Source organism: Uloborus diversus, chromosome 9 (assembly GCF_026930045.1).
Source record: "Uloborus diversus isolate 005 chromosome 9, Udiv.v.3.1, whole genome shotgun sequence".
NCBI classification, from domain to species: domain Eukaryota; kingdom Metazoa; phylum Arthropoda; class Arachnida; order Araneae; family Uloboridae; genus Uloborus; species Uloborus diversus.
In genome coordinates, this window is record NC_072739.1 from 30,232,061 (window position 1) to 30,252,706 (window position 20,646).

At 33.7% G+C, this 20,646-nt stretch overlaps 1 protein-coding gene across 3 annotated transcripts in view; it reads left to right on the plus strand.

The window, feature by feature from the left end:
* The window catches only part of LOC129229428 (polyglutamylase complex subunit TTLL1-like), a 120,597-nt gene that overhangs the window by 61,981 nt on the left and 37,970 nt on the right, over positions 1–20,646 (plus strand). For all 3 annotated transcript variants that reach the window (XM_054863734.1, XM_054863736.1, XM_054863735.1), the window contains 3 exons: positions 6,002–6,136; positions 6,626–6,734; positions 11,328–11,408. In XM_054863734.1, the coding sequence (XP_054719709.1) occupies positions 6,002–6,136; positions 6,626–6,734; positions 11,328–11,408 (325 nt within the window). The remainder of the gene's footprint in view (positions 1–6,001; positions 6,137–6,625; positions 6,735–11,327; positions 11,409–20,646) is intronic.

A 20,646-nucleotide genomic window follows, 5' to 3' on the forward strand; every position in this document is an offset into this window, starting at 1 on the left:
TTCCAATTTGCAGTTTTTTCCTACTGAGGTCCGAAATGTGCCGGATATTTGTATAAGTTGTTCCTTTCAGATTTTAGCAAATGTGGTGGGACAAAGATTGTGTAAATCTTTTGTCCATTTACAACAAAATAGGGCTTTTTTGGAGTCACTCCTAGTTCCTCCCAATAAAGCTTTTGGTTGTTCATTCTTTGGTCGCAAACCACGGCTACCCGTGTTAGCCCGGATTCTTGTGTTTTTTCCACTGCACTGATGAGCAAGAAAAGTCTTTCTATGCAGCGGTATCTACCGAAAAAAACGCTCTCAATGCCTGCTTCCATTTTTTACATAATCCTCTGGCCATGAAGACAAGTCCATGTGTTGCAACCTTGTTGTCCTTTGGTCCCACAGTTGTCATACCCTATTATGGAGTCAGTTCTTCGGTTATATGCCAATCCAGATTTTAACTTCATCTCATCCAAACTTATGATGCACATTCTGTCATGGGTATTCATTTTCTATATGATGTATTTCAAAGCTGAAAAGACTGTAGGGAAGAAGCCAGCATGCACTTTAATGCTTTGCAGAACCCTTCTTTCAGATGGAATACTTGGAAGCTCGAAAAACTTCCGAAGAGTTCTGTATGCCTTGGGACTGGCGAGGTATATCTGCAGAGCAAAGTTTTGTCCTCTGTATTCCACCTTCTGCCATGTAGACCTGCTTTTGCAGCTCTCAGCTGGGATCGCACAAAATTAAACAGCACTGGCTTCATTAGCGGTTTTAATGCCTCGAGGATTTCAAAAGCGTTCTCCTTTTCCCTCTTCATTGCTTGCAATTTTCTAACTCTACTGAAGAGCACTTTAATTCTTTTACTTTTAGGTGTCATAGTGGTACAAGGCGGCCTCTTTCGTGCACCTGGAACGATCTGTTTAGTCGGGGGAGGCGGCAGTTCATTACAGCTATCTATTTCAATATCCTGTGTTGATTCGAAAGTTACTGCTGATGTTGAGGGTTGATCGATTGACTGCTTGTCCATTTGTCGCTCAACCAAACTACCAGTTTTCAACCATCGATCCATAACAGCAGAAAGTTATTAAATCATAAAAATTACCAACACGATTATAACTTCACAAACAGAGTAGCAAGTTCACGTAGCAAAACCAATTGCAAACAAAATCACTTGTTTTCAAGCATCTCTAAAGTATCTCTAAATACGTCTGTTAACAACTATTTCCCCAGAACTATGAGCATGCTGATGTTATATATTTTTGAAAACGAACAGATGGGTAAAATCCAGTAATAAATTTTAAGTTTGGAGCCTTTTGCTGTCATGTCTGCTATTCGATGACTGAATTCGACGGAAATTCCCGAGTTATATTTCAACCAGATTAGAAATAATACCCCTATGATGCATTATTTGAGAATTCTTTATTTTTTTCGACATATGTATATTATGTATATTGTTTGATTGACTCCACGCGATGGCGCCTTTTTAAGGTCATCGTGATCCCCGCCACAGCGTAATACAACGTTTCTGCATGGCGCCTCGCAATAAAGAAGGAAGGATATCTCTTTTTGTTGTCTATCGAAAAAAAAAAAATGAGAAAATTTCTTTTTAACCAAGATTATAAAACCGCTGAAAGATTTTTTTTTGAGCTTAATACAAGAGTCTGGCGCGTTTTCAAATTTAAAAAAAAATTTAGTAACTATGTGTGCAAATTGAATATTTTATTTTTTACCAAACTAGGAAAAATCCGCCATTGCACCGAAATTTTCGCAAACCCCCTTCCTGCACCTCGCGAACCCCTGGGGGTTCGTGAACCTATGCTCTAGACTAGAATACCACTTTAAATGCAATTTTAGGCTCTTTGGTCTTGTCAAGGAAGGTTCAGGACTCCAGTTTTGTATCCACGCTAGAGTGCTGTATTTTAAATTTGTCGTTCTCATAAGTTGCCCCTCGTACCTAGGCCAGGGGCGGGTTAACCGTCTGGTAAAGGGATGGCGGTTGAAAACTGAAAAATCCATTCCTCACCCAAATCCGTCATGTAGGGGTCAAGGGAGTCAATCGCAACTCCCCCCCCCTATACTGTCTTTTAAATACTAATAGCCTCCTATTGCCGACTTGAAGTTTCAAATCTCCCCTTTGGTGGCTCTCATCCCCCGGGGTGGGAACCACTGTTCTAAACTGTTCTGTCATAGCAATAGCAATGTACTATCATACCAGTGTAGTGCAGTCCATGAAAGAAAAAGGTTGGAAGACACATTTAACAGGGTTCGTACGGGTTATGGAAATCTTGGAAAGTCATGGAAAAAAAATAAGCAAATTTCAGACCTAGAAAAGTCATGGAAAATTGAAATTTTTATTCTAAGTCATGGAAATTCATTTGAAGTCATGGAAAAATGTTTCGGGCAAAGATAAAGTAGCAGTAGCTAAAAGAGCATTAGAAATCTTGAGTGATTTAACAGTATTGCACATAAAAGCTATCAAAACTGGATAATTGAATGATCCCAAAAACAGATCTGAATTTTGAAATCTCAGTGCATCCACTTCTGTAGCAGCCGTCCTTTTTTTTTTTGGCAATGTGTTTTTATTGCTCAGATATCACTAATTTTGAATTTACCATTATTTTCAACACTTTTTTATGCTTTAAAGTAGCGAACTTGCATGTTATTGATTTTGCCACGACCACTCAAAAAATGAAATTTAATTGCATCTGAGTTCGTTTCCATGAGTCATAAAAACTTGATTATCAAATTTATCAGAGTTTATCTTAATTTGTTGAAGGTTTTAGAAAATAAAGATCTTTAGTAAGTTAATAGAATACAGAAATATGGGAATGGGGAATTCAAATGTTTAGTTTTTTAGGTATACAGTACACTGATATTTTTTCAATCATGAGTAAGTGCTTCGATGAGGTAGTAGCTTTACATAGAAGTTTTGCAGATGCTCATTTCCAAAAATTGGCAAGTTTGATATTAAACAGTCTACTATTCTCTCCATGTAACAAGGTCATGAAATTTTTTATGAAGTCATGAAAAAATCTTGGAAAAGTCATGGAATTGTTTCATCCAAATAGAGTATGAACCCTGATTTAAGTCGCTCCCTCAGTGAAAGAACGTGGATAGTGTCACCTAAACAGGAACGTAAAAAAAAACCTTTTAGGACATATACCTTTAAATAATTATGCCATAACTTTTAATCAAGCGTTATTTCAGTTACCCTCATATGAGAAATTCAATCATAATAATATAAAGTATTTGAAGTTTGAAAATAATCCTGCCAAGGTGTCACAGAAACAGAAAGTAAATAGTCAACAAATAAACAGCCACTACAGGCACATTGCAGTGGAGTATGCCAAGTTAACTTTTTTAAAATTCATACAGAATTAATGAAAAAGTTTTAACATAAATTGCCATAGGACCATGACATCAGCGTGCACAAGCAATGTTACTGTTTTTGGCCAATCGCTCCGATTTCCAATGTGACTGGTGCAACTGAACGTTTTTCTGGCTTGGCCTGCCTAGCATAAATCTCAAAATGTAATAAAAGAATTGACACAGAGGAGAACTTTAGAAGTAGGGAACATTAGAGGTAATAATTATTTTTTAAAAAACTTATAAGTATCAACTTACTTGAACTTAGATGTGATTCAGCAGTGGCACTTGTCTCTTCCAAAACTTAACAGTTCCATGGAATCATCTGCAAATAAATATAAATATACCATAAAAGTAAACAAAAATTATCTCTCAGAAATAACAGTATTTCATGCTTTATAGCTGTAAAGGAACCAGAGCATATCATATTTTAATCGTTTACCTTCACCGCTAGTTGTAGTCAATTTTGATTTAAGTCGCTCCCTCATTGAAAGAATGTGGATAGTGTCATCTAAACAGGAATGTAATGAAAAAAAAACCTTTTATGACATATACCTTTAAATATTTAAGTCATAACTTTCAATCAAGCATTATTTTATTAACTTTAATATGAGGTATTCATAATAATATGAAAGTAGTTGAAGTTTGAAAATAACAAAAAGTAAACAGTCAATAAATATGCAGCCACTACTGGCACATTGCAGTGTTTCAACAAAGATTCGTGATTATGCTAAGTTTCTTATTATTCTTATAATTCGGTGGGAACAAGCAATGTCAAAGTTTGTGGCGAATCGCTCCAATGCGACTGGTTCAACTGAACGTTTTTCTTGCTTGGCCTGCCTGATATAAATCTCAAGAAGTGACAAAAAGAATGGATACACAGGGAACAATAATGGTAAGAGGTAATAATTATTTGTCAAAAAACATATAAGTATATACGTACTTGAACTTAGCTGTGATTCAGCAGCGACTCTTGTCCCTTCCATACTTGTCAATTCCGGGGAATTATCTAAGAATAAATTTCAAGGACCAATTAGAGTAAGCATGCTGATAAGCAAATTGGCCGATTACCAATGACCGATTAATCGGTAGGTCTAATGTATGATCAACGATTATTCTTATTAATGCAATTTTTCCATTCCCCCCGCCCCTTTTTTTCTTTTTTTCAAAATAATATTTCTAAATTTCTTTTAATTTCTGTGATGAAAATTTCTAATTTTTGTTTACATAGTTACATTTGTTAACTAGAAATGAAAAATTAAATATATAGTTGCTTGTATTCATTTGACGCTTTTAATTTTGTAGCACCTTTTTTTAAAATTATTAATTAATCACTCAAAATCGAAGTCATTGAGTATGAAAATGTTGAATGCAACATTGAATGCATGTAGAAGATTAACAATATTACAGAATTTTTGCGAGACGGCTCATACGCCTCAACTAGCTATCTTACACCACAAACAGCCTGCATGATCGGGAATATTCAGATAGTTGCCGATTCAAGGCATCCAATCACAGCGCGCCTTAAACAAGTTCAGAAAAATTTTCAATTCAGACTTAACAAATTTGAAATAGGTGAATCAGGTTGATCCGTGCAAGGTTTTTCACTTTTCCCCGGAATGACAAAAGGTAGGTCACAACTCTTACTTTAAGAATGATAAAACCTTCCAAGAATAAAAAAATAAAGGCTTTAGCCCAACAGCGCTGACCCTATTTGCGGTCTGGAAACATTTTGGGCGAAAATGCACTCGCTAATATATTGCTGACAAGTTGAGTGCAGGCCCGTCATTTGAGCGATCAAGAGGGGGCCAAGCTTAAATGACAGAGGGGGGAGGATCAATTACCCATTTCCTGGATTTTAGACACATAACGTAATTCAGCATTTTTATACGTATTTTGTTTCTTTTCCATATAAAATGTATTGAACACAAACCTTCTTGTTCTGAATGTGTTTTCTTACATTCTGGTTAGGCTTGTCAAGTCAAATTTTGGCGAGTCTGAGGATTCATTTTGTCCATTCCAGATATATACTATTTTTTTCCCATAAAAGGGGAACACGTATTTTTTCATTAATGTGCTGATAAAAACTTTGATTTGTGAAAAACTAAAAAGAGACAAAACGGATTTGAAGTGGATGTCTCATCATATCAAAGCAAAGGAAATCAGAGTTGTAGTTTCTAGTTCTGGTGCATCAAAGTTTTTCTTTCACTATAGCATTTGGGATGTACAGGGCATATGCATTTGTAACTTGTTGTCAAAATCAGTAGTATCACTGGACTGTTGAGGAGGATGAAGGAACTCATCATAAAGACAAATTGTAGAGCTTAGGACAAATTTTGTAGGTGTTTGTACAGCCTTAATCTTCTTTCAATATGGCCAAAAACCAAGGACTACTGGGAGAACTTCAAATTGCCATTCAGTGATATGGCAGCCTTTTATATATATACATCATGTATTTTTATGTTACACTTCCATGAGCATTGCCTAATAATTACCTCATTAGTGGTGCAGTGTTATTTTTTTATGTAGTATTTTTTTCATCAAATTTTCTTGATTGCATTGCTGCTAATGATGCATTGAAATCTCCTTTTTAACTCTTTATCATGCATACAGTATAAACGAATTTATATTTTCTTTTTACTCTTTCTAGTTTTAACCCTGCTGTTGTAAAAGAATCATATGTTATATCACGCTATATAGACAAGCCATTATTAATTGGAGGACGGAAATTTGACCTTCGTATTTATGTTTTAGTTACATCTTTTCGTCCCTTAAAAGCATATATGTAAGTATTTATGTGTAAATTCTAATGATAATAATTATTGTTAACATTTATTGAGTTTGTTTTTCATGCTCCTTCAATGGATGTACAGTTTTATGATTGAGACATTTAATGATTCCGAATTGTTTGAGCATTAGCATTTAATTTCATATTATATTATGATTTGTTGGAACTAAACACTAAGAAAACAGAAAAAAAGTGTAAACTTCTCAAATTTGAGTAGATTACTCAAAAAATATTACTGTAATAAATATTTTTTTAAACACTTAAACTTCTTTTCTCAAATTTTTTTTTAAAGAATTTAAAACTAATTATAAATGGCTAATTAAGAATTGCTAGCATAAATCATTAATTTTTTATTTTGGTTGTCATTAGACATTTGTTGTACTAATAATAAAATGACTATATGCTCTTACATTATATGAAAATCATAGTAAATTATGAATTTTTAAATTTTATTTCTTGTATAAAATTTATTTAACCTTTTTTTAGATATCGATTGGGATTTTGTCGCTTCTGTCATGTTAAATATTCTGGAAATATCAAGGAATTGGATAACATGTTCGTGCATTTGACCAACGTTTCAATACAGAAGCAAGCCGTAAGTGTACCTCTTTTGTAATTGTTTTGTTGTGGTACATGCAATTATGTTTTTCTTGGTGCTTTTAACATAGCTTGTATGATTCTTACTGGGTTGTTAGACAATTTCCCCCCATATTTTGTCCTCCAGTTTTGCTCGTAAAGGTTACAATAAATGTTTTTCTAGTTGCAGCATGAACGATTTTAATGGCAATTATACAAATTCAAAAGTTGACCAACAAGATAGCACAGGGCTCAGCTAGCCTGACCGTTATCAATGTACCTAACCTCAGTGAAGATCTTTTAATTGCTATCTGCCTCCTTGCTTGTTGCAGCTTTTCCTGTAAGGTGTTCCAAGTACCTAGGATCTTAGTGAAATGGTAATTTTTCCTCATTTCCAGATTACCCTGATATTTGAGTAGCTTAAAACAGGAATTTCTTGTCCTGCTGTTAATGAAGGAATAATAACACATACAGCAAGCAACTTTATGAAATTTGGGAACTGCTCCCAAATAATTAACTTCCTCTCCAATATTAAACCATTCCCCCCCCCCCCCCCAGGATTAGGTTTTCCTTCCTTTTTCATTTTTTTTTTTTTTTTTTTGAAGCAGTAGCTTGGCATTCTTCAGTCTTTCAATATAAAAAGTTTGAGTGGTGCCAATTCTGACACTTTCCTTTTGATATCAGCCATTTACTTTAGTAAATCGTAAAATATTAGATGCAACTATTTTTTAAAACCTGTTCCTTATGAAACAAGTCATCTTCTTCAGGCTCTTCTATGAACATATCAAATTCAAGTAATTATGATTCATTTTGAAATCTTCCAAAAAAAAAAAGGGTTGCACAAAATTTTTTTCAAACTTGAAAAAGACATCTGTTACTAAAGCTTTTTCGTTTTTTTGGAGTTAACTACTTAATCAAACAGTTTCTTCCACTAAAAGCAAAAGTTGCTTTTTTCTAGTTCTTGTGTAGTTCCTCGGCCTCGTTTAAAACTTGTTGAGCAAAACTACCATTGTCAATAGCTTGAAGTAAAGAATAATTGACACGTTGTAAACAGAACATTTTTATTTCATGAGTGACACTTTGACGCTACCTAACAAACACCACAACAGACAGAATTAGATTAATTTTATGAACTTAAACTGCATAGCGGCAGTTACAGTCAAGTATTAACTACTTTATATGATATACTGTCAACTTTGATAAATATTTTAAATTTTTTTATAATAAGTTCATCAATCATGTTGAATACAGTAAAACCTCGTTAAGTCGTCACTCAAGGGATCAAAAATTTTTGACCACTTATGCGGAGTGACTGCTTATGTGGAGTGGGAAATTAAGGAAGAAAAAAAAGCCTTACAAATATTAATGAATAGCAATAGAATTCTGTAAGAAAAACAATAACTTATGTAATCAATGTCTATAAATTAATGGAAATTTTAAAAAGGGGGAAAAAATACTAATGATAGTTACTTTGTTTTATTTTCTCTTATTTAAACATTATTTAATAACAACAGCTTATTTTAAGTTAGTTACGGTACATTACTACAATCCTTCAATGTTGACTGATGGAGTTGTTGCTTTCTGAAAAGAACCATCAATTCTAACATACATCAAGCTTCACATTTTGTGTTGTAGTTCCTTGAACGGGTGTTAAATACTGACTAACTTTCTAAAGGTATTAGATTTTGTCTGTCTTGCTGGAAAGAGTTTGATTCATATTCTCGGCATTTGGCAGAGTCACAGCAAGAAGTATGCTTTGAATGACCAGAACCGAGGATCGAGATATCAAGGAAAAATGACTATCATTGCGTTTCAACTAAGTCCGACACTATTTTCTAAGATCCAATAAGGAAAAGGAATTTTAGAAAACAGTTTTTGAGTGACTAGTTAACCAGGTAAAATTAAATTTGGTGACAAGTAAAGGAGGATCATTTTACATTACTGTGAATGAGACCTTTTCGGGACCAAAGAAAAACGACCACTTAAGCGGAGTGACCACTTAACCGGTCGACTACTTATTGAGGTTTCACTGTATTATGAAACCAATGAAAAAGGAAAAAAAAAAAAAGACATCACAAAATATACATTATTTCAAAATAATACAGCATTTGTATAAAATAACATTTTAAACATAAGTCAACTCTCAATTGAACATAGAGCAATCTTGTTGACTGATCTTTTTAAGTTCACCTCACCCAGTCAATCTTATCCAACTCTAACTTTCTCATTGAAACCTTTATACACTTCTATAGTTCTACCAAGTAACCACTAGCAACATGGGAAGCTGTTTTCTTTTATTAGCTCTAAGGAACTTCAATTCAATATTATTCTTTAATATTGTTTTAAATCCACCCAATATTCCACTGCATTGGATAGATTTGATGCTTCTAATTGAATCTTCACAAACACATTTTTAATTGCTTCAAACTGTTTCAGAAAATTACTTTTAAATATTTAAGTAACAAATATTGAGTAAAATGAAAATAACACATTAAAATTGAGAAAATAATTGAAATCCATGAAAAATCTAACTAGCTATTGTCTCATAAAAAATGATAGCACGCTGTTCGTTTGAAATTTATTTTTAAAAGCAAACTAATAAATAAAATTACAGTCGTACCCCCATATATCTAAGTAGCAAACTGCTGGGAAAAATTCGATATATAGAAACAATCATAGTTTATCATAAAAATTTCCAAAAACAATAAAATTAAAGGTAATTTTTGCCAGCTGTAATGCTGTTTCATGCTTTTGAATGAGTTTTCTGTAAGTTTTAGTACTTGTATGGTTTTCCGACTTCTCATAATAGTTGGAACTCTGCTTGCAAAAATACTAAATTTATTAGAAATGGCATTTTTGCTCCTTCATACATTTTTATTCTTCTGCTATTCAACTTGATCTGCAACATTAGTGGATTTTTGTTTTGACAATGTAATCGTGAGAAAAGTAAAAAAATAATGTGCTTAATTTGACTGATTTTCACTGGAGCTGAAAAAACTAGGAATGATAATCAATAGACAAAAAGGATAACTTGAAACTGATTTTACTGTATTATTTGTTACAACTAAGATTTGAAACAAATTTCAGGGAATTTTAGAATTCCAAAATGGAACAAGGACCTATCTATACAGCCCTCAACACCAGATTCCTTATGAGTTTTGTAGCAACCTTTAATGAACATAAATTTCTCCCCTAACCTTCATTTTTCATTACACAAACAGTCTCAAGTGGAAAAAAAATCTATGAATGTCTCGAAATTTTTTTCAATATGTAGAGATTTTTTCAATGTATACTGTATAGAAACAATTTTTCTATGTAATGGACATGGAAATTTGCTAGGACTTCGATATATAGGAAATTTTGATGTGTGGAAATTTGATATATGGAGGTTCGCCTGTAATTGTACATTCGAATATTTACGCAGCATGCTGTATAGATTTAGTATAATCAAATTATTTATATCTTTAAAGATATACTATGTATCTACCCCTTTCCCTGGCCAAAGAAAAAAAAAAGCTTTTTAAAAATCAGTTTATTTTAGCACTGCTTGCTTTACACAGCGCTAGTAATATTTTGGTAGAGTTATTTATCAAGGACATTATACAGCATACAAACACACCTTGCACATTTTAAAACCATCTTTGTGTAATAAGTAAAAAATATCAAACATTTTATGTGTAAGAATTTGGTTACCTCAAAATTTTGAATAAGCGATGTTTGTATTTGTGCTACTTAGAAATTTGAACAAGTAATATCTGGAGTATTTGAACATTTTTATGGAAGAATGCTTGAATTTCAGAAAGTTATCACAAAGCTTGTTCAAACTATTTCGAGACTGAACTTTAATATGTATAAATATTCTTATTGAAAGTTTTAAAAAGCTAATGATTATTATAAAAATTTTCATTTTGTAACTAGCTGTACCCAACGCGCGTTGCTACGCCAACAAAAAAATACATTATATTGATTTTCATGGCAATCGGTTGAACGGGGCAGAAGTTGCTACTCTGCAGTGCTACCTGGTGGCGAGTGGCTTCAATGAGCGTATTATGCACCTTCTCCGTGGAAAAATACATATATATAGCAATTTTCATAATAATCGGTCCAGGTATCAAGTGAAGCCGTGACTATACTCAAATTTTGTACTCACGCAGTTTGCAAGATCAATCAATCGCTAAAAATATCAAATAGAAAACATTTTAAATTCCCCCGTTGCATGAAAAGCCATAAAACAATAAAGAAAGAATTTATTTGTTCAAACTCAAGAAAAATGGCAACAGCTAACTTCTTATCAATGAGATCTTTCACGCGAATTAATTTCTGCAGCCGATAATTTCATTCGTATTTATCCAATGGATTGTGACTTAAATTGGAATAAAAAAGGAACTATCGATCGGATTTTTTTCGAACTGGTCTATAAACATTCCCAGTACCAAAAATAACAAACGGTGAAAGTTTCAGCCAAATCTGCCGGGTAGTTTTTGAGTTCATGGATGACATACAGACAAACATTCATTTATATATATATAGATAAAAACAACTCTTTTGAGTTATTTCGTTTTGGGATCTCCTTTATAAAAATTAATATTGTAACTCTTCAAAATTATTTTAGGATGAATATAATAGTGTTCATGGAGGGAAGTGGACTATACAAAACCTGCAATTATATCTTGAAGGGACTAGAGGTAAAGAGGTAATATTTTTCTTTTTAAATTAAAAACGAACAGGAATCATAAATTATGAATAGTAAAACATTTATTCATAATCAGATTTTTTTTGTCCCCATTTTGTGAAAAATATATTTTTGTATTCACAAAAATATCCTTCTTTTCGTGGGACTTTTTAATAGTTATAATTTTATGGGAAATCCACAAACTTGTATAATGACAGCAAATGTTATAATATGTAAAAATAATTCTTATCTTCAATAAAAGATCTTGCACAGTGGTGAAATCACAAATGTTATAAGAAAGCACACTTTAAAAATTACTCAACTTTGCAAATGCAATGATAATTTTGTTCAAGATATCTAGCAATATACACAAGCACAATGTGTATTCAAATTATATGTAAAACTAAGAAAGAAAGAGTTGAGTTGTTTTGGAGTCACGACAAAAGATAAATTCAAAGTAACAAACGACAATTTCCACTTTGAAAAAAAATTCAGTCGTATCATTTGTACAAAAATCTTATTCAAAATCATTTTCATGTTCTCTTTTGTTGGATCCCTGGTCATGTGGGCATTACAGGCAATGAGGCAGCCAATGCAGCTGCCAAAACCGCAAACATCATGGTCAACAATAGTGTTCCTTTTGATGACATAAAAACTCAATCTCTGAATGTCTTAAAACACATTGGCAGCAGACATGGAATCTTGAAACTCTAAATAAATTGCATTCAATCCAACCATCGGCTCAAGGTTTCAAATCATTACAACTTTCCAGGGGAGAAAAAGTTTTATTGACTCGTCTTCGCATCGGTCATACAAGGTTCACCCATAAACACATCTTATGCCGTGAACCAGCTCCAACTTGTATTAAATGTAATGTCAACCAGACAGTGTTGCATATTTTATGCAACTGCCCAAATTTTAATCAAATACGCTTTACATATTTTAATGATTTTAATCCATCTTTGAAAGACTTGCTGGGGGACCCTCCCCATTGCAATTTATACTTCTTCCTCCAGGAGATTGGATTCTCCTTTTTAATTTAGTGTTCGTCTCACCATTATGTGATTTCGTCCTTTCCTTATTTTTCAAGATATTGTTTCATACATTTTTCCTTATATGTCTTCCTTTTAATACTATTACTTGAAGGTTTATTCTTTTGATTTCAAAATATACTTACTTTTACTCTTTTAGCTTATTCTTAAATAAAAAATAAATAATATATAACAAAAAATCGTTTGGCGCAGTATAGCCCTCAAGGGCTCTTGCGCCATAAAAATCAAACCAACAAACATATCATTCTCAACATAAAACAGGCCTCATAAACACAAAATATGTTAAATATTTGTTTCATTGCTTGATATTATTTAAAGACATATCGCTAACTTCTTATTAATGTTCTGGTTTTACTTAATCAATAAAAATTTTTAATTAATTTCATTTTTTTTAGTGCCAGTAACGGACGTATCTCACAAATGGAATTTAAAAATACACCGTTTTAGTAATCGAAAATATTCTGAAACTATATATGTAAGAAATTTTTTAATAAACTATTTTAAACAACAAAAGTATGTTAATTTTAAGTATACTTGCAAAATATCTATTAATTTGAAAATTACTTGTTATTTTTTAAAAATATAACAGTAACGGATGTATCACAGATGTAACGGACGCATCATTTCTGAAAATTCACTCTTGTAATTAAAAGGTCTTTTTTATTTTGAAGAATAAAATTCAATCAAATCTCATTTTATGTTCATAAACACATTTATTACAATTACATATTACAATTTAAGTACTAATTAAAGCAATTGCAATTAGTTAAGGTATTTAAATTTTATAAGGTGAAAAATTGAACTAAAAGGTAAGTCTTCCTCTGCTATCAAATGAAGGTTCTGGGAGTAGTGATGTTATTTCTTTGCGATCAACTTCTGAAACATCATTTGTTGACCGAACAAACTTTTTGCCAACTCTCTTAAGAAATTTCATTGTTAGTTTGGGACGTTGGTTGTCAGAAACAGTGACTTGACCAACGAAGCGATTTAGTTTCTTCTTTTCTGACACCAATTCAACTAAAACCCAATCTCCAGATGCAGCAGATTCTGTACTTTTACTTTGTGGCATAGTGCTTTCTACAGTTTCAGATTCTGCTGTTTGAAAATTAAATTTTGTTAGTGATTGGCTTCCTGATACAAGAGAGTGCCTGATAAAGTACCTGCCATCAGCTTTAACAGTGTATTGAATGAGTTGAGGATATAGCTTGAATTCCAGTCCACCTATCTTCTAGTTCATCCACTGCTGCAAGAACTTTCGATTGTGGAACAAATATAACCTGATGTTTTCTTGCATACAGCTACTGCACATTTGACGAAACTTTCTACGTTATTAATCACATGTCTTCGTGCTTTAGTTTCCATCCAAACTTTATGTTTTAGCTGACCACCAATTCCATCCACTGGTCCCTTTCCATGAGAGGTGGCAAAGAAATGCCATGTACCTTTAACTCCCATACCTTCTTCCACAAAACTTACATTGCATAAATTAAACCTTTGCTTAAATGTTGCCCTGCTCCATCAGTAAAAATATCAATTTTCTGAATAGTAAGACTATGCAAAAAAATGAAATTTTGAACAACTTCCCGATGGAAAATGTGGACAGCATATTTATCATGCTGCATGTAGTCAGAACACACAGCATATGATTTTGTTCTTGTTTTATGCCAGATAACTACTGTGAAGATTGTTACTTGGTCATTAGACCAGTGTGCACTTTGAACCTCATCTTGGTACCCAATTGTATAATTTTCAGCAAAATCTACTTAAACCAAAGCTCTTGTTGGATCGTTTTTAATTTTGCATAGTAATTTGCCTGTTTATCTTTAACATAGCAATGAAAAAAGAACTTGGACAATAATTTCTTTTAAGTACACAAATTCTGTCATTTACAGTGCCTTCATGCAATACTTTAGGAATACGATTATTCTCCATTTTTTCCCATTGATACCATTTTATTTGCTCATACCTACTATCCTCGTCAATGATGCTTTTTTGGATATACAGTAGAAGACCGTTATAACGCCGACCTGTATAACGCAATTCTCTATAAACCACACTACTTTTCAGAAGTAAACAATAGGTTTTGAAGTTTAAAAAATCCCTTTGTTTTGCTTTGCAAAAATAAAAATTGTTAAGCAAATTAAATTTTGAAAATTTTTCATATTTCCATCTTGTTTCAAAGCTTTTAAATTGAAAATTAGTACTCTTAGTAAACAGAAAATACCAGATGGCTCTTGAAAATGCATCTGTTATGCAAACCATGAAGCTAGCAGAAGTGCAGGATTTTGATTGTGAAACATATTTATTTTAGAATAACTAATAGTAATATTGGTGCTTTAATACTCATTGCATATAAAACTCATTCTGAAGTGCTAATATATTGATATATTCTGAATATTAGTTTCAAAATTTGTGAAATGATCTATATAATGCAAAAACCTGTATAACACAAAAGCTCTGGTCCCAAAGTGTGCATTATAACGGTCTTCTACTGTATCCTGTGCCTTCGTTTAAAGTTGTTTCATAAAATTCACTCTCAAAAAACTGCAAATCTGCACAAACAGGGCAGTCATTTGTCATGCATTGTTCACTTTGAGTGTCACACATTGGTCTCTCTGCAAGTTCTCTTCCTTTATCGGGAAATGCAACCTTGCCAGATCTTAAGCCTTTTAGAACAAGATCCACATTTGCATGTATCTGGCACACACATACATTAGCAAGTGTTTCTGAAGACAAAAGTATGTGCGGTGTTCTTAAGGATGCAAACTTTGATAATCCTATCTTCACATTTGGATTTTGGCTTTTAAATAGTTCATGTGCTTCTGAAATGGTCATATACAGATATTTTTTTGAATTTTTTGCTTCTTGCAATCTTGTCTGATTATAATGTAATCTTTTCTCCCAGGAGCTTCTTGTGAAATATCAACACTTTCAAAAAAATTGCTTACCAAAGCTACGGTGCTGAGTGGTGATGCATTTGACTTGCCTCTCTCTGTAGGCTAAATGCTTGTCAGAGTATTTAATCCTGGTGTGCTAGCTAGTTTCTCAATCACAGTCATTTTCTTAGTAGGGCTTTTGGGTAAAGATGAAATAACTTTTTTCATTGCTTTCCCTATAACTTGAGGACTATAAGTTGCTATGGATTGGACTCCCTTTTTCAAGCAAGTTGATTTTTTTGAAGCACTTGACTTTAGAACTCTTTCCTAAGATCGTATACTGTCAATTTTTTTTCTGATGAGCTGTTCTTTTAGCGTTAGCAGTTTTCTTCCTTATCCTATCTTTCTTTAAAGCTGCTTTTCTTCTCTCCTCTGTCATATTTTCACGGTACAGTTTCATTTTCTCTTTTGCTGTTTTTGGTGCCATTTCAACATTTATTTAGGCCTAATAAAATATGCTTGTTAGGTATTTTCTTGCCTCTGTTGAGATATTTCCAATCAAAAAGATTTACATCTTTTCAGATTCAGTAAGTTTTATTAGTAAAAGAAACCAATAACTAAAAATTTCCGAAACAAATATAACAGTTAAAAATGGTGCAAAAAAATCAAACTGAGTTGAGTTGTCTTTTAGTGATTTATGCCTGTCCCGGAAGGGAGGCTTATATCACGGCAGGGAAAATGGGTCGACCACCTGGGAATGGGGAGCAACGAGAAAAAAAAAATTATATATATATATATATATATATATAAAATCAAAAACGGCCAGAACGGGACACAAACACGGCAAAGGCACGAACAGACGAAAAATTGGCGCAAATGAGGGAGATAACAAAAGGGAAAGGAGAGATATGCGAGAAAATTTCAAGGGACCGGAAAAGGGACTGTCGGGGGAAATCCAGCGCCGGACAGTATAGAATAAAATGTTCTATAGTTTCTTCTTGATTACGGTATGGGCAGAGGGGAGTGTTTGAACAGCCGAAGCAAAACATATTTTTGTTTACTTGTAGAGTACCTGTACGCAGGCGAGTAATAAGCACTCCTATCCTCCTATTTGGCGTCCAGTCAATATAATCGTAGATGCTGTTAAGATATTTCATATTGTTGCTATATTTGCTGTTAGACCATTCGTTAATTCTTTTATCTTTGTTTTCGTTTGTTTTCAGTTTAATAATGTCTTCTGTGGCTATTTTGTAGGACGATGACGCAGTGAACCGACCATCCTTGGCAAGTTTATCTGCTCGTTCATTGACTGGGATACCAATATGGCCCGGGGACCAGATAATTGTAATTGAATTTGCACGATGTAGAGCTTCAAAGATAGCTTCGGCAATGTAGAAGACAGCTGAATGAGATTTAAGGTTAAATGATGAGAGGGCTTTAACATTAGACTTGCTATCGGTAAATATGACAGTCTTTGTGATCAGTAATGAATTCTATTATGGCTAGAGAAATGGCAAGAGCTTCGGCAGTAAAAATAGATGAATTATTGTTGATGAGGAATGCTTTGTCGATACTGTCAGAAATGTTGATCACAGCAATACTGGTCGAGTTGGTATTTTTGGAGGCGTCGGTGCTAAGGATGGTGGAATTTTTAAAATGGTTCTGAACAAAATCATTGAAAAGAATGCTGGCCATAGCTGGATTAATATTTTTATCTTGGAATGGAAGACCGTCTGGAATGATTTTAAGATTGTTAATATTATTTAGGTCGTCCTTGAATTTCTTTTTGATTATGAGGTTACTGTTTATGTTGTGTTCTGACAAATAATCATCCGACAAAATAGGAAATATATAATGATTGTCTTTTTTATATCTGGTATCTTTGGCTATTTCTTTGGTTTTCTTGATAATGGGAGACATGTGGTTGAGAGAAATATGGCGAAGAGTATATTTTATAATCATGAGCGAGCGTCTGTCCTTTATTTTACAGGCATCGGCTTCTTTGTATAGAACAGGGAGTGGAGTCCATCGGGGAAGTCCCATGGCCCATCGGAGAGCACTATTGTAAATGATCTCTAACTTATTAAGGCAGGACTTGCTGGCTGCATTGTAGATGATAACACCATGTTCAATTAGACCTCTGTTAAGACTATTGGCTATATTAATTAGATGTTTAGCATTTGCTCCTCTTTTATTATTGGCTATGGTTTTTAAGTAATTAAGTCTTTGCACAGCTTTTCTTTGAATGTTATTGATATGAATATTAAAAAGGAAGTTACTTGTGAAGGTCATCCCAAGAAATTTGAATTCGTCATTCCACGGAATAGTATTATTGTTGCAATTGAAGAGAAAGTTAGGAGAATAATGTTTTCTGGAAAAAATAATTGCTGTGCTTTTTTCAGGAGCAATGTTAAGATTCCATTTCTGTGCCCAGTTAGCAATATGTTCGAGGGTTTTGTCTATTTTGTCTTTGGCCAGTTCTGGAGTGTCAGCACTTGCATAAATTGTAATGTCATCTGCATAGATTAAGATTTTGGCACCAAAAAAAAAAGGTCTTCAAAAATATGATATGTATATATCATGAATAAAAAGGGTGCTAAAACGGATCCTTGGGCAACTCCAACATTCAAATTGAAGGGAGAAGTAACTCCACTCCAACGAACTTTAATTTTTCAAATAGATAAAAGGTGGTTAATGGTTTTAGCAATTTTGCCACTTATTCCACATTTGATGAGTTTCCATGTAAGTCTGTCTACCCAAACGCTGTCATAGGCCGATTTGATATCTAGTTTGATACTAAAAATATATTGTTTATTTCTCCGGGCAGTTTGAATATCTTCTGAAAATTTTACCAGAGTACTATTACAGTCTCTAAATGGAAGAAAGCCCATATGATTGTTATGGAAATTTTTTTTTTCAAGGACCATTTGATGAGACGATCTAGTATGAGTCTTTCAAAGAGTTGAGCTGTGGTGGATCCTAGGGAAATAGGTCTGTAGGAAGAAATATTATCTGCAATTTTATTTGGTTTCTTGATAGGAAGGATTATATAGGTATTCCAGTCTTCAGGGATGTTGTAGTTGTTCCAGATTTCGTTGAGGTTATACAGAAGATTATTGAAGATGTTATCCGGGAGATTTTTAAAACTTTTCGCTGGTATATTATCTTCCCCAGGGGTGGAATTTTTCATGGAATTAATGGCTTTCTTAAGTTCTGTTTGGCTGAAATTGTTGTCAAGCGTATCATTGTTGTTTATGTTGTAGTCTAATGGTATGCCGGGAAGAGTGGGTCTGGAGCTGTAATGAATGCAGAAGGCATTAGCTTGGGCTAGAGCAGACGTGATAGACAGTGTGCCACTTTTTATGATTAGATTGGAATTTGGGTTTTCTGTGGATTTATTTAAAATAATTGCTTTGATAAGGTGAAAGGCATTTTTGGAAGATCCCAAATTGGAGCAAATCTTGTCCCAATAATCTCTGGAAGCTTTTTTAATTTTTTTTCTGAGTTTGGCAGAAAATTGTTTATATCGAATCCAATCTTCATGCAAGATATTTTTTTTTGATTTTCTGAGGAATCTTCTTTTTTGTCCCAACAGGAACCTACAATTTTTGTTCCACCAAGGAGGGACTTTTTGATGATGATAATTTTGAATATTATTATTGTTATTAATGGAATCAGTGAGAAGGCGATGAAAATCTTTATAATTAGAGTCCTTTTTAAAATTGTTTATAAGATCTTTATTAACGTTGTTCCAGTTTGTGTAAGTTTTATTTTTTTAATTCATTTTATTCACAGTATGATAGAAGTCTGAGATTTTAATTATAATCGAATAAGTCAGGATGCACATAGTAGTTGAGGTGAGGGAACAAGTCAACCGAACACAAAGATAGGTCAATTAGGGAGTGGGTGCCAGAGGGGGCCCTATGGGTAGGTATTTTGTTGTTGACAATGCAAATATTGTTATCGATAATAAAGTTAGCTAAAATGTCAGAGTGATTAGAGTTTAGAGTACTACCCCAATAGTTATGATGTAAATTAAAGTCGCCTAAGATAATAAACGAAAGGGAGAGTTTTTTTTTTTAAATTTATTAAGCCAGTTCAAGGAGATTTTTCCTTTAGGGAGGTATACGTTGATGATGTCGATCTGGTTGTCATTGAGCCAGACGCTAACGCCTAAAATTTCTGTATCTGAAGAATAGAGACTGTCCAAATTAATGATCCTCAAGGGCAGGAACCTTGGAACCATGATCATAAGGCCCCCACCCGCACCCACTCTTCTATCCTTACGATAAATGACCAAGTTAGCATAAGAAAAAATTTCGCCTTTTAAAAAGGTCTCTTGAAGCACAAAAATGTTATTTTTAAAAAAGGGAGAGTTATTTAAATAATGGCGCTTGTTGAAAATACTACGACAGTTCCATTGGATCACTGAGAAGCACTCAGCGACGCAGAAAAGAAAAACAGGGGAAAGGTCCTCCGGACCAAGGGAAAACAAAGCGCCAAAGAAAAAAAGGAGGACAAAAAGGAGGGGGCCCGGAAGGGGGGGGGGGGGAGAAGAGGAAGAAACAGAAGGAGTAGCCGAAACAATTTTTGAGGGATAAGGGGTGGTATCCATGATATTAGTTAAATTAGATGAGCTAGTAATTTTCCTAGGTCTTTCAGGACTTTGTGACATATTAGCGAAAGCCGTAGACAGCATGTTTTGTACACTGTTCAGTGTAGTAACAATAGCATTTTCGAACATGGAGGTCTGAATTTCCAAAACTTTAGTTAACCTCTCCTCCATACTCTTCAAGGCCCCTACTAGAAACTGCTCCTTTTTTGCCTGTAGGTTTTCTTGGGGGGACAAATCTGCTTCAACTCTAACAATTTGGGCAAAGGATTTTTTTGTTCCGTTCTAAACCAGCGTCTGGCCTCTGGGAAGGAAAAACAATTCTCGCATTTAAACTGTAAAAACTTTTCTTCTTCCTTATATGCTGGACATAGTTTGTCAAAAGCCGAATGATTTCCCTCACATCTGGGGCACTTCTCGTTCGCACTCCCACATGAATCGCTGTTATGATTGCCACTGCAATGACCACAAATAGGGTCGACTTTGGAGGTTCTTGATATATGATTAAATTTATGACAATTTTGGCACGATCTTGGTCTGTCTACAAACAGTTCGATACTCTGTCTAGCATACCATATTTTAACATGACTTGGAAGATTAGTCCCATATATGGTGACTAAGACAGTTTCAGTTGCTTTCCTAGTTCCCTCCTTAGTAAAAAAAAATCTTCGAAGTTCTTTGCTATATATGCCCTGATCGTAAAGTTCCGCTGCAATTTC